Source organism: Mauremys mutica, chromosome 3 (assembly GCF_020497125.1).
Source record: "Mauremys mutica isolate MM-2020 ecotype Southern chromosome 3, ASM2049712v1, whole genome shotgun sequence".
NCBI lineage: Eukaryota > Metazoa > Chordata > Testudines > Geoemydidae > Mauremys > Mauremys mutica.
The window spans coordinates 2103127-2117663 of NC_059074.1; the positions used below are offsets into that span (position 1 = coordinate 2103127).

General features: G+C 49.1%; 1 protein-coding gene across 8 annotated transcripts in view; it reads left to right on the forward strand.

Annotated features, from left to right (window-relative positions):
* Positions 1–14537, forward strand: part of ZNF512 (zinc finger protein 512) — an 82091-nt gene that overhangs the window by 31599 nt on the left and 35955 nt on the right. For 6 of the 8 annotated variants that reach the window (XM_045011465.1, XM_045011469.1, XM_045011464.1 and 3 more), the window contains 2 exons: positions 3576–3662; positions 5216–5340. In XM_045011465.1, the coding sequence (XP_044867400.1) occupies positions 3576–3662; positions 5216–5340 (212 nt within the window). Of the gene's footprint in view, positions 1–3575; positions 3663–5215; positions 5341–14537 lie in introns of those variants that run through there. The other 2 variants (XM_045011470.1, XM_045011471.1) reach the window with 1 other exon arrangement.

Sequence of the window (14537 nt, forward strand, 5' to 3'; positions counted from 1 at the left end):
AAAAAACTAAACCAATGTTTTGCCTCAGTATTCAGTAAGGATGAAAATGTAGCACATGAGAACAAAGGCAGGATGGCTAGTGGAAATAAGTGTGTAGAAATGGAAATGACCACGTCCAATGTGGAAATACAGCTCAAAGAGTTAAATCAGGGGATCAGAGAAGCTCCATCCCTAAATACTGGGTGATTTGGCACATGAAATTGCAAGTCCAGTAGCAAGAATTTTTAATCTTGCACATTGGTTCTCAAACTTTTGTACTGGTGACCCCTTTCACATAGCAAGCCTCTGGATGTGACCCCCCCCCCCATATAAATTAAAAACACTTTTTTATATATTTAACACCATTATAAATGCTGGAGGCAAAGCAGAGTTTGGGGTAGAGGTTGACAGCTTGTGATTCCCCATGTAATAACCTTGTGACCCCCTCAGGGGTCCCAACCCCCAATTTGAGAACCCCTGATCTATCAAATTGGGGAAAATGACTGGAAAATAACAAATATAATATGTATATTTAAGAAAGTGTGTGTGTGTGGGGCGGGGGTTAATCTGGGCAACTATAGACCTGTTCATCTGACGTTAGTGATATGTGTGACAGGTTGAATCACAGAACCCCCTTGGGAGCTGCCACCTGATGTGCCAAGACTACTTCTGCCCCTGCTTTCCTGCCCTGGCAGCTTAGGACTTCAGTGCCCTGCCTGGTTTGAGCCAGACTCGCTAGCCCGCTGCAGACCCAGACCCAGGTCTGAACCACGTCCCCTAACAGCTGCAGGCTTAACTGAAAGCGGCTTACAGAAGTGTTCTTGTCTTTAATACTCAGAGGCCTAACTCCCAGTGGAGTCTAAATCCAAATAAATCCGTTTTACCCTGCATAAACCCTCTATAACACTGATAGAGAGATATGCACAGCTGTTTCCCACCCCCCAGATATTAATACATACTCTGGGTTAATTAATAAGTAAAAAGTGATTTTATTAAATACAGAAAGTAGGATTTAAGTGATTCCAAGTAGTAACAGACAGAACAAAGTGAATTACCAAGTAAAATAAAATAAAACATGCAAATCTAAGTCTAATACAGTAATACAATTGAGTACAGATAAAAACCTCACCAGTAAGCTTTCTTTTACAGATTAGTCTCCTTCTGGTCTGGGTCCAGCAATCACTCACACCCCCTGTGGTTATTGTCCTTTGTTCCAGTTTCTGTCAGATATCCTTGGGATGAGGAGGCTGTCTTTAGCCAGATGAAGACCAAATGGAGGGGTCTCCCACAGGCTTAAATAGACTTTCTGTTCTGGGTGGAGACCCTCTTCTCTCTCCTATGCAAAGTCCAGCTCCAAGATGGAGTTCTGGAGTCACCTGGGCAAGTCACATGTCCACGCATGACTCACAGTTTTTACAGGCAGAAACCATTGCCCACATGATATCTTGAATGTCTCCAGGAAGACTTCTTATGTGGATTGGAGCATTCCAAGATGCATGGTTCCTTAAATGCTTCTTGATTGGGCACTTAACTTTGTGAATTCCTTTCTAAAGAAGCTGACCAAATGCCTTACAAAGCTTACTTAGAAATCAAGCAAGTATACAGCCAATATTCATAATTTCAAGCATTATGGGATACATTGTCACAGTATGTAAAGCTTTAGAACAAATTTTGAAGAAAGGCTAATTAAGGACATGGAGGTAAATGGAAAAGGGGATGAAATGCAGCATGGGTTTCCAAAGGTAGATCATCCTAGGCTAATGTGATATCTTTCTATGATTTGATGACTGATTTCTTAAACAAAGTAAATGCAGTAGAGCCATTCTATCTGGACTTCAATAAGGAATTTTACATGGTACCACCTGGGGAATTATTACGTAAGAAGGAGAAGATGGGAATTGGTATAGGAACTGTAAGGCAAGGAAGGAAACGTTGGGGTTTTTTTGTTTTGTTTATGATGGAGATATACCTTTCTCATAGAGCTGGAAGGGACCTTGAAAGGCCATTGAATCCAGTCCCCTGCCTTCACAGCAGGACCAAGTACCCTCCCTAACAGATTTTTGCCCCAGCTCCCTAAATGGCCCCTTCAAGGATTGAATTTACAATTCTGGGTTTAGCAGGCCAATGCTCAAACCACTGAGCTATCCCTCCTCTCCAAAACCACTCCCTAAAAGGGATGTGTCAATGGGTTGTGCTGAAAAGAGAACTATTCAGCTGGAGGGAGCTAACTAATGGAGTTTTTCCAGGATCTGTCTTGAGACCAGTCTTTTTTTTCTTATTTTCATTAATTACCTTAGGACAAAAAGTAGGTGTATTTTAATGACATTTGCTGATGGCACAAAGTTGTGAGGCATTGTCAGTACAGAGGAGGGTTGGGATATTACACAGGAAGAATTGGGTGACGTTGAGGACTAGAAAAATATAAATGGGATGAAATGTAATAGTAAAAAGCGATGTCATGCATTTACTGACTAATAAAAATGTCTGCTATAAGTGGGAACTCTTCATTTGGAAACAACAGAAGAGCAGAAAGACCTGGGTGTATGTACTGGTCACAAAATGACCACAAGCCACCAATGTTCACACAGCCATGAAGTGAGATATTTCCAGAAGGGATAGGAAGGTATTAATATTTTTGTGCAAGGCACTGGTAATACCGCCTCTGGAATAGTGTATGCAGTTCTGGTAGCTCATTTTCAAGAAAGATGAGTTGGACCTGGAACAGGTGCAGAGAAGAGCTGCTAGGGTGATCAGGTCTGACTAGAGAAGATGAAAAAAGATTAGCTTCTTTAGCCTAGCAAAATGAAGGCTGAGGGAATATTGTTGCGCTTCGTAAATACATCAAAGGGGTAAATGCCAGGGAGGGTAAATGTTGGCACAAGAACAAATGGATATAAACTTACCATTTTAAAATTTGGTGTGGAAATTAGAAGATTTCTGACCATCAGAGGAGTGAGGTTCTGGAGCAGCCTCCTGATAGGCTGTTTTCCCTACTACTCCTTACTAGTTTTACAATGGAGGTTGATAAGTTTCGGAACAGGATTATATCATGGGGTTTCCTGCTATAGGAGGGGACTGGACTTGATGATCCAGGAGGTCCCTTACAGTTCTATGTTCCTTTCATGCTTCTCTCCCCACATCCCATTATAGTGGTTGTAGTCTCCTGGGCTGCTCTTCCTGTGTGTTCCTGTTGCTTATTCTCTGGGCTATGTGGTGTAGGATTCAGAAAAAAATCCCCACCTTTGGAACCTGCTTCCTATGGGGCACACTAGAGCCCCAGTTGCATGAACTTCAGGGTGTCCTATAGATCACATATACTCTTGACTTAGGCCTTTTATATCTCCATTTGTGCAGTAGGGTTTTATAGTCTTTATTTCATGAGCCATATTTAACTAGCTTTGGATGCTGAGCTAATGGACTCCATTTTAAAATCAGTAAATAAACTTCAGTCCTCTGAAGAGAGAAATTGACCCTTGCAGTCCTTGCCTGCCAAGCCAGCATCTTGAATAGGGCCCCTGCCCCACGAGCTCCGCTTTCTGTCTAATGAAGGTTTTCAGAATTAGGTTTCACAGGTTTTCTCATTGTTTAAATTTTAGCAAGGAAAAAGCAACGAGCTGGGGTGCAACAAAATCCCAAATCCAAAGGGCGTTATGTGCGGAAAGAGCCACCAACGTATGCAGCAGGTAAGAGGGACGAGCAGTGTTTATGCAACAGGTAAGAGGTGATTGTAGTTCTGTGTGGTCAGTCCTGGGTAATGTTTTTCTATGATCTCAGTCACTTTGCTTTTTGCTTTATCCAAAGTGCTTTTGGATACCATTGTCATTTGGACCCGATGGCATTGTAGGAATATCTAATGGTGGGGGTTGCAGCATGTTGCTCTTTACCACTTTCTGTCATTTAAACCAATTCTATGGTAATGTTCCCTTTCTAAGGCGTGGAAATTTAGACTTTGTACTGGCAATACACGTTCAGTGGTGCCTGGGGAGGGAATCACTTCTTGAATTGTGCAGAAATACATCAAGCTGGTTTCAGCCTAGACGACAGCAAAATATTCATATTTCTTTCACTCAGCAGAATGAAGGCATTACTACAAATCACCCCACGCCATAGCCTGATAGCCAGAGGCTCAAGCAACCCCGTCTGTAGCCATACAGTAACACCTTTGTTCTAGAATGTTGGACTTTGGACTTCAGTCTTTGTTACAATCGGCGGAGTGACCAGTGGAGTGTCTACGACACCCACTCAACTCCCAGCTCCTATTCAGAAGACCTTATGATTAAGAACATAAGAACGGCCATACTGGGTCAGACCAGTGGTCCATCCAATGGTCTGATTCACAACAGCCTCCCCCCTGTCTCAAGGGAACACCTTTTAGAGTTACATATAAGGAGGAATCAGAGTAGCAGCCGTGTTAGTCTGTATCCGCAAAAAGAACAGGAGTACTTGTGGCACCTTAAAGACTAACAAATTTATTTTAGCATGAGCTTTCGTGAGCTACAGCTCACTTCTTCGGATGCATAGAATGGAACATACAGACAGGAGATATTTATACATACAGAGAACATGAAAAGGTGGAAGTATGCATAACAACAGGAAAAGTCTAATCAATTGAGATGAGCTATCATCAGCAGGAGGAAAAAAAACGTTTTGAAGTGATAATTAAGATGGCCCATAGAAGGTGTGAGGAGAACTTAACATAGGGAAATAGATTCAATTAGTGTAATGACCCAACCATTCCCAGTCTCTGTTTAGGAGGAACTGTATTGGAGCACATTACCGTAAGGATTCCAGTTCTGGCTTTCATTCTCTGAAACCATTTTCAGGCCAGAGAATCTTTGGAGCTGAAACTTCTCCTGCTAATTCTCAAAAGGGGCCAGGGACTGGAGGCCACACCTGTCCATATGCTTTTCTTTGCCTGTTGTGTGGCATGGTCTTCTGGAGCAATTCCATGTTTGCATGAAGTAGCAAAGCCATTTATTAATGTACAGTGAAATCACACAGAAATCCTCATTCCTTCAGCTCCCTTCCTGGTTTCCAGTGTAAGTGATCTGGGGTGGGGTGAGGAGATAACACAACATTCAGATTTAGTTAGTAGAATGGGGAATTTGTTCCCCAGCAATGCAATCAAACCATTAACTTAAAGAAAAGCCCTTCTGCCAAAGCTAGAGGAAACCTATGTTGTGTTTCATTTTGTTTTTGATTTTCCTCTTGTGCCTCCATTCTTGTGATCTGACAGGCAGTATGGAGGAACAGTGGTACCTGGAAATCCTAAGTAAGGGCAGAGTTACCTGTCCAACATGCAGAGCTGTGGTCAGGAAGACTGTAGAGGGACTGAAGAAACATATGGCGAATTGCAGACAGGTGAGAGAGACAGAATAGCACCATCTCCCATTCCCTTTTTCCCCAGCTTAATGACTGCAGAACCTGCCAGCGGGTACACAACCTTCAGACCAACAAGAACCACACCATTTCCTTCTATCGCGTTAATGTGTGAGGTATCCATTTGCCTGTCTGTAAATCAGTGCAATACCAGATTTACAATGGCGCCACTGGCACTGGCCCCATGCTCCAAAGGGGCCCTTGCCCAGCCTCTCTTCTCTGGGAAGCTTGGTGCTGCTGTGCCCGGGGCTCTGTCCTTCTGTTGCACACAGCCCAAAGCTCTCCCTCCCCCGCCTCTTACTCGCCCCTCCTCCTTTCACTCCGTGCTCCCAATCAGCTGTTTGGGGGGATGGGGAGCAGCAGCAGCCGCCACCGCCTGGACCCTGGGCAGGATGAGTCTGCTTCTCCAGAAGGAAACGATGTTTTTTTCAGGCTGCCCCCTTTCCCCAGATCTTCCTCCCCATCCTCCTTCCCCTGCTTCCCCTGCCCAGCCCGGGAACCCCTCTTCCCCTCAGATCCCCCCTCCCACTTCCCCACTCCTTGCCTCTGGTTCCCTGTCCTTGCTCCAACTCCTAATGGGGGTGAGGGACCTTGCACAGCAGCACCCATGTCCTTCCTCCCAGCTCCAGTCTGGGCTAGAGTAGCAGCCACGCTGTCCCTCCAAGTCCTGGGAGCATCGGGTGGCTTAACACTAGTGAGGGAAATGCCCCTTCCAATAGCAGTTGCTGTCCCCTGAAGTGTGCAGGCATTGGGGGTCAGGGGGCCTTAACACTGCACCCCCACCTTTACTCATCCCCCACCACTATAACTGGGAGGGCGGTAAAGAGCTATTGCATCACCTGCACTCACAAGTTTTCTTTAGCTGAAAGAGGTCACAGGACGTGAGGGAGGCTGTGGAAAATTCAGTCCTTTACCCCATCTGTTCCTTGGCGCTGAACATTTAATAATTTTCAAGAGAGAGAGGAGGAAGTGGAGAAGAGGGGGGGGCAGGGCCTTGGGAAAGGGGGTGGAATCGGGGCATACCCCCTCCGGCTCCCTGCTGTGAGCTGCTCAGGGTGGGGGCTGGGAGCATCCCCACAACCCCAGCCCACCTCCCCAGTCCTGACCCCTGCACCCCCCTCACAAACTCCCTGCCCTGACTCCTGCACCCCTCACATCCCCACCCTGAGCACCAAACGGGAGCTCCTGCACCCTCTCCCCCCCACATACCCACCTATACCCCTCGCACTGAATGGGAGCTGCCCAGTGATGAGCTGCCAAAATCTTAACAACCGGTTCCCTATAAAAATTTCTGATTTAAGGTGGGGAGGGGCCGGGGGAGAGATCCTCATGGGGCCGGGGGCCCCTGCAGGGCCTGGGTCAATTGCCCCACTTGCCCCCTCCCCTCTCCTCTGGCCAGCCCTGGAGCTTGCAGCAGCCCCCCCCCCCCCCCCCGACACCTTGCTGGGCCATTCAAAAAGTGGCAGCAGGACGACTCCAGAGCTCAGCTGAGCTGCCCAGCTGGTGCCGGCGGCTGGCCACGCTGCAGCTGGGGGGAAACAGGGGAAGGGCTGGGGGAGCCTCAGCCTCCCCAGCTGGGAATCCTGGGAGCAACAGGATGGTCCGGCCCGCGGACCGGAGTTCTTTGCACACCCCCTGGCCCTTTAACAACCGGTTCTCCATGGAGGTCTAATTTTAGCAAGCGGTTCTTGAGAACCTGTGGGAACCTGCTCCAGCTCACCACTGGAGCTGCCCCATGTAAGCGCTCCACACTCCAACCTCCTGCCCCAACCCTGAGCCCCCTCCCTCATTCTAGCTCCTGGCCAGACCCCAACCCCCAGCCTGCCCCTGCACCCTAACTCCCTCCCAGACCCTGCACCCCCACCCTCAGCTTGGTGCAGTGAGAGGCGAAGAGAATGGGCTAGAACCAGAGAGAAGGTAAATACCTGCTCTATGTGGTCAGGGGTCGGGGTGGGGGATCCTGTTTACCCCCTCCCCAGCCCTGCTGCGCTTGCAGTTTACTCCCGGCCCCTCCCTTGTGCCAATGAGCAACCCTAGCGCTTGCCCCACTGTGTTTTTGACCCCAGCCCCTGCTTTGCTCCAGTCAGCAGAGACTAATCCTCTCCCTATGCCCCCCTGTGCTCATCTCACCCCTGACCCCTCCCTCACTCCAGCTGGGGACCAATCCTTCCCCATGCCCAGCTGTCAGGGTGGATAAAAATCAATGACTTAAAAAAAAATCAATTTTATTAATTTAAATAGTTTTTCCCCTCAAAAATCCAATCTAAAGATAGTTTTAATTAAGATACATTATATCATGGAATAGGGATTATAAATTCTGATTCTATAGTATGAGACAATATATTCATGTAATGTTTAAGAAAAGTTTTGTAAATGAGTTCTAATAGTTCATGGCTTGTTATGCAGATGAAACTACACAGGATCGTTTCAGGGGGCAAGGCAAGATGCCACATTTATTATTATAACAATTTGATCTATAACCACTAGCTAATACCTTAATACTTTTATTCATATATATATATACACACACATACCAACTAGACATGGTTCCATGTCTAGTTGGCAGCCGGTATCAAGTGGAGTGCCCCAAGGGTCGGTGCTGGGGCCAGTTTTATTCAATATCTTCATTAACGATCTGGAGGATGGTGTGGACTGCACCCTTAGCAAGTTTGCAGATGACACTAAACTGGGAGGAGTGGTTGATACGCTGGAGGGTAGGGATAGGATACAGAGGGACCTAGACAAATTAGAGGATTGGGCCAAAAGAAATATGATGAGGTTCAACAAGGACAAGTGCAGAGTCCTGCACTTAGGACGGAAGAATCCCACGCACTGTTACAGACTAGGGACCGAATGGCTGGGCAGCAGTTCTGCAGAAAAGGACCTAGGGGTTACGGTGGACGAAAAGCTGAATATGAGTCAACTGTGTGCCCTTGTTGCCAAGAAGGCTAATGGCATTTTGGGTTGTATAAGTAGGGGCATTTCCAGCAGATCGAGGGATGTGATCATTCCCCTCTACTCAGCACTAGTGAGGCCTCATTTGGAGTACTGTGTCCAGTTTTGGGCCCCACACTACAAGAAGGATGTGGATAAATTGGAGAGAGTCCAGTGGAGGGCAACAAAAATGATTAGGGGGCTGGAGCACATGACTTATGAGGAGAGGCTGAGGGAACTGGGATTGTTTAGTCTGCAGAAGAGAAGAAAGCAGCTATCAAATCCCCCCTTATTCAACTACCTGAAAGAGGGTTCCAAAGAGGATGGATCTAGACTGTTCTCAGTGGTAGAAGATGACAGAACAAGGAGTAATGGTCTCAAGTTGCAGAAGGGGAGGTTTAGGTTGGACATTAGGAAAAAAATTTTCACTAGTACGGTGGTGAAGAACTGGAATGGGTTACCTAGGGAGGTAGTGGAATCTCCTTCCTTAGAGGTTTTTAAGGTCAGGCTTGATAAAGGCCTGGCTGGGATGATTTAGTTGGGTTTGGTCCTGCTTTGAGCAGGGGGTTGGACTAGATGACCTCCTGAGGTCCCTTCCAACCCTGAGATTCTCTCTCTCTCTCTCTCTCTCTCTCTCTCTCTCTCTCTCTCACACACACACACACACACACACACACACACACACACACACACACACACACACACACACACACACACACACACACACACACACACACACACACACACACACACACACACACACACACACACACACACACACACACACACACTTCTGCAGTTTCTGTATAGTTACCAGTCCTGAACATAGCTTGAGTTCACAGCTTGGGATCGTAGCTTGTGGCAGCTAACTGGCCAGAAAAGCCGGGTACAAGAAAGGGCTGGGTGTGCCCTCCCATGTTGGCAGCAGAACGTTATCCTTCCAAGTCTTCCATCTCACTCATCCTTTTTGTAGGCTTTAGTTTGAATCCAGAGTCTATAGGTCTTGCTGTGTCACGCTGCCTCTGGGTTCGGTGTGATTGATTACCCGTCAGTTGCAGACCTGACTTTCAGCCTGGGACCTGGCTTTGATCTTCCTTCTATTGTACCTTTGTTCTTTTCTTCTGAGGGCGGACTCTTCTTACTTTGTTAGGGCTCTTGTCTGCATCTTCAGCCATTGGTTTTGAACTCTTTTTCATCAGGACAGGCTGGTGCTGGAGGTTGATTCCATCATCCATACATACCTCATTCACACATCTAAACTAAACAAATAAGATTTACATTAGGGTTTTGCAAAAATGAGGGTTGAAGCAAGCTTTTACAAAATGGAGTGAGCGTTTTAAAATGGAGTTTGAATTACAATATGGCAAAAAGTGAACAGAAGTAGACAAGTGTAATGAATGGCAAACAGCGAACAGAAGTTACAATACTGAAACAGTGCAAGTCTCAGTGATTTAAGCAGGAATTGGATTGGAAGTGAAATTTACAAGGGCAACTGGCTGAACAGCTATGGCTCTTAACAAGCATCTTAATTGTCAATTAGCCAGTTATTGGGGTAACCGGTTATATGAATGAATGTTGTTTCATTCATAAAACTTTACTTATGAACAATTAAAAAGAATTACATAAAGTGTGACCCATTCAATACCCCTGTTCATTCATAAAACTTTACTTATGAAGTTACATTAATAAAGTGAACAGTTAAAAACAATTTCATTCACCAGTTCTACAGGCTTAGGGACCCAATCTTATGTGGTTCCCAGATGTCTGTATAGATTATTTAGGTTAATTTTTCTATCTACCCAATGGGACTCAGTGCTTAGTCTAGAAGATACCATCAGAGATGCTTAGTTTTGCAGTTCTCAAACTGTGGATTTGTGTCTCCAGAGGTAACATGCTTGTTAACAGCAAAAATGTTTTAAAATAAATAAATAATGTATAGAGGTGAGAAATAACAGATCTCAACTCTATTGTCCCTCTGCAAATTTGTGTACACAAGGTCAACCCCTTACCTATCTTTAAAAGTGAAAAGTTTCAAAGCGTTCAATTAATAGAAGATTGTTGGGGGCAGAATAGATCTGGACAAGGAGAAGTCTGGAATAAATGTGAGAAGTGAGGGACATATTTTTTTTGTTAAAATATTATGTTTGCTGTGGAAGGGAAAAAATCCAGAATACTTAAGGTTGTTGTTTTAGTTAAATAAAACAATTTAAATGTCTCTATGGTGATGTTCTACTCCTAATACAGCCTGGCAAGAAAATCCTCCAAATATTAATGATTAACCTCTTGAATTGGAGATAGTTCACCTCCCAATGACTTCATAAATATCTGCTTCAATTACCTTTGGTAAATGAAATAACCAAACAATCATTCATTTTCTGATATAGCTGTAAAACTCATCTGAAAAGTTTTCAAAATAAATCATGGTTTAAAAATGTATAGTGTGTACTTTCTAAAAATGAAACCTAAATCTATCTCTAAGAGTATGTCTACACTACGGGATTATTCTGATTTTACAGAAACCGATTTTAGGAAACAAATTGTATAAAGTCGAGTGCATGCGGCCACACTAAGCACATTAATTCGGCAGTGTGCGTCCATGTACCAAGGCTAGCGTCGATTTCCGGAGTATTGCACTATGGGTAGCTATCCCATAGTTCCCAGTCTCCCCCGCCCATTGGAATTCTGGGTTGCGATCCCAGTGCCTGATGGGGCAAAAAACATTGTCGCTGGTGGTTCTGGGTACATCCTCCCGCTCCCGCCATGAAAGCAACGGCAGACAACCGTTTTGTCTTTTTTCCTGGGTGAACTGTGCAGACACCATACCACAGCAAGCATGCAGCCCGCTCAGCTCAAGACAGCAGTCATAAGAACATAAGAAAGGCTGTACCGGGTCAGACCAAAGGTCCATCTAGCCCAGTATCTGTCTACCGACAGTGGCCAATGCCAGGTGCCCCAGAGGGAGTGAACCTAACAGGCAATGATCAAGTGATCTCTCTCCTGCCATCCATCTCCATCCTCTGACGAACAGAGGCTAGGGACACCATTCTTACCCATTCTGGCTAATAGCCATTTATGGACTTAGCCACCATGAATTTATTCAGTCCCCTTTTAAACATTGTTATAGTCCTAGCCTTCAGAACCTCCTCAGGTAAGGAGTTCCACAAGTTGACTGTGCGCTGCGTGAAGAAGAACTTCCTTTTATTTGTTTTAAACCTGCTGCCTATTAATTTCATTTGGTGACCCCTAGTTCTTGTATTATGGGAATAAGTAAATAACTTTTCTTCTTCGAGTGATTGCTCCAATGCATTCCAGTTAGGTGTGTGCGCCGCGCGTGCACAGCATCTCGGAACTTTTTTCCCTAGCAACCCCGGCGGGCCGGCTGGGCGCCCCCTGGAGTGGCGCCGCTATTGCGCTAAATATATACCCCAGCCGGCCCGTCCGCTCCTCAGTTCCTTCTTACCGCCCGTGACGGCCAGCTGGAACTGTGGAGTGCTCTTCGTTCTCCACGATCCCTAGCGTTTACATCTCTTGTATATAGTTAGTTTTTGTAGTTAGTTTTACAGTTTAGATAGTTGGTTAGTATAGATAAGGTGAAAAAGGGGGGTTTCCCCCTTTTTACCTCACCCGGTGCGGGCTCATGCCCAAGGCACCGGGCTTTAAGCCCTGCGCGGCGTGCCAGAAGCCTATGCCCATCGGAGACCCGCACGACGCCTGTCTCCGTTGCCTGGGAGAAGGGCATAGAACGGATAAGTGTTCAATCTGCCTGACTTTTAAACCGCGGACCCGAAAGGAGCGGGACATCCGTCTAAAGCAGATCTTAATGGAAGCGTCGCTTCGACCACCGGCACCGTCTGCGCCGGCACCGCGAACTGCCTCGGTGCAGAGCGCACCGGCGGCACCGAGCCGCTCCACCTCCGCGGCGCCGCCAATACAGAAGGCGGCTACGCAGTCGCGGCACCGCTCGCTTTCGCCGAAGAAGAAGCACAGGCAGTCGAAAGCAGTAGCGCAGGCCCGCTCTGAGGACTCTGCAAGAAAGGTTGCGCAGTCGGCGGCACCTGCGGTGCCAGTGCACAAACCGTGCACCGGACCCTTGACTCCAGCGCCGCAAGGCCCGTCGAGTCCGGCACCGCCACGCTCCCCGGTACCGTCCGCGGTTGAGCCCCGGCTACCATCAACGCCGGAGACATTCGCCTCCGCAAGAGACCTGATCCAGCTGATAGAGGCACCAGGCCTCCGGCCCCCGGCACCGCCGGTGCGGGCTGTCGTGTCGGCGGGGAAGCCGGCCAGGATGACCCGGCCACCGTCCCTGGACAGGCAGCATGGACGTCGCTCCCGGTCCCGGTCTCGTTCCCGGTCCCGCGGCAGGTCTCCATCCAGGCGCTCGCGATCTCGGCACCGCTCACCTTCGCGGTACCGGTCGCCATCAAAACGCCGGTCGCAGTCCCGGTACCGCTCGTCATCGCGGTACCGGTCGTACTCCCGACGCCGCACGAGATCCAGGTCGCCATCGCGTCGGCGCCATCAGAGATCGCCGTCCCGGCACCGCTCCCGGCACCGTGATTCGCGCGCACGTTCGTGGCACCGTCGATCTCAATCCCGGTCGAGCTCCCGGCACCGGTTGGGCTCCCGGCACCGGTCGGGCTCCCGGCACCGTGGCGGACGCTACTCCAGGTCCCCTACCCGGTACCGGCCGGAGCAACCTCGCGCTTCTCTGCCTCCCGGGGACGGACTGCCCCATTCGGCAGCGCACTCTGCGAGTGCTTCGGCACCGCCCTGGCCTTCTCGACCCGAGTCGGTCGCTTCGGGCACGCATGGCTACGGACTCCTGCCGCCCACCCCACGAGACCATCCTCAAGGGGCACAACCGTGGGGCTTTTGGGTGCCATGGGCCCAGTACGAGGCCCAGGGGGTGCCTTTTCCACCTAGGCCCCCCACGGCGGAGCGCAGAGCCCCAGAGGCGACGATTTCCAGACCGGCCCCTTCGCCACAGGCGGCGGATGCTGTGGCGTCGGAATCCCAGGACCAGACGCAGCCCGCACCCTCAGGCGGGCAGGTGGTGAACCCCTCTGACGAACCGGTCGTCCAAGGGTTGTCGTCCTCGTCCTCGCCTGATGAGGCGGTGGCCGGTGCAGCAACTAAGGAGCCTCCGCCAATTGACGTAAGAGCTCACCAGGACCTCCTTCGTCGTGTGGCGACGGCAATGGCCTTGCCCATAGGGGAGGTACACGAGGACGAGGACCCTATCACCAATGTGGTCGAGGCCGACACGCCGGTGAGGGTTGCACTTCCGTTTGTACGGACGGTGCAAAAGAACGCCACCACTATCTGGCAGACACCAGCATCCGTGCCCCCTACAGCCCGTGGGGTTGAGCGAAAGTACTCTGTCCCTCCCACGGGCTATGAATACTTGTACATGCATCCGACCCCGGACTCCCTGGTAGTCCAGTCGGTTAATGACAGGGAGCGGCACGGTCAACCGGCTTCCGCGCCCAAGTCGAAGGACGCGAAGCGTATGGACCTGCTGGGCCGAAAGGTCTATTCTGCAGGAGGCCTGCAAATGAGGATTGCCAACCAGATGGTCCTCCTCGCCAGGTACGTCTTTGACATCCTGACGTCCCTGGCGAAGTTTACCGAGCTCCTGCCGTCAGCCTCCTGACAGGAGTTCGCGGCCATGTTGGAGGAGGGTCGAAGATCGTCCAGATCCTCTATTTCGGCCGCACTCGACGCTGCAGACTCGGGGGCGAGGACCTTGGCTTCCAGGGTCACGATGCGGCGTATTGCCTGGCTGCAGTCTTCCACCCTGCCGCCGGAGGTCCAATATACGTTGCAGGACCTCCCCTTTGACACTAAAGGGCTGTTCTCTGAGAAGACGGATTCTAGGATCCAAACTTTAAAGGACGGCCATATCGCGATACGCACGTTAGGCATGCATACGCCGGCGACGCAGCGTAGGCCCTTCAGACCACAGCCCTCCCGACCGACCTACCAGTCCCGGTATCGGCCCTACAACAGCCGACGTCCGGCCCAAAATCGCCGCCGACCGTCCGGCAACCGCCGCAACCAGGGCCAGGCCGCTTCAAAGGCCCCTCAGGGGGCCAAACAGGCCTTTTGATGGGACGCTCGAGGACGGCCCATCACTCTCCCTACCGGATCCTTTCCCTCTGTTTCACAATCGCCTTTCCCATTTCTTTTCGGCGTGGTCCCGGTTAACGTCGGACAACTGGGTGCTCCAGACAGTCCAGTCG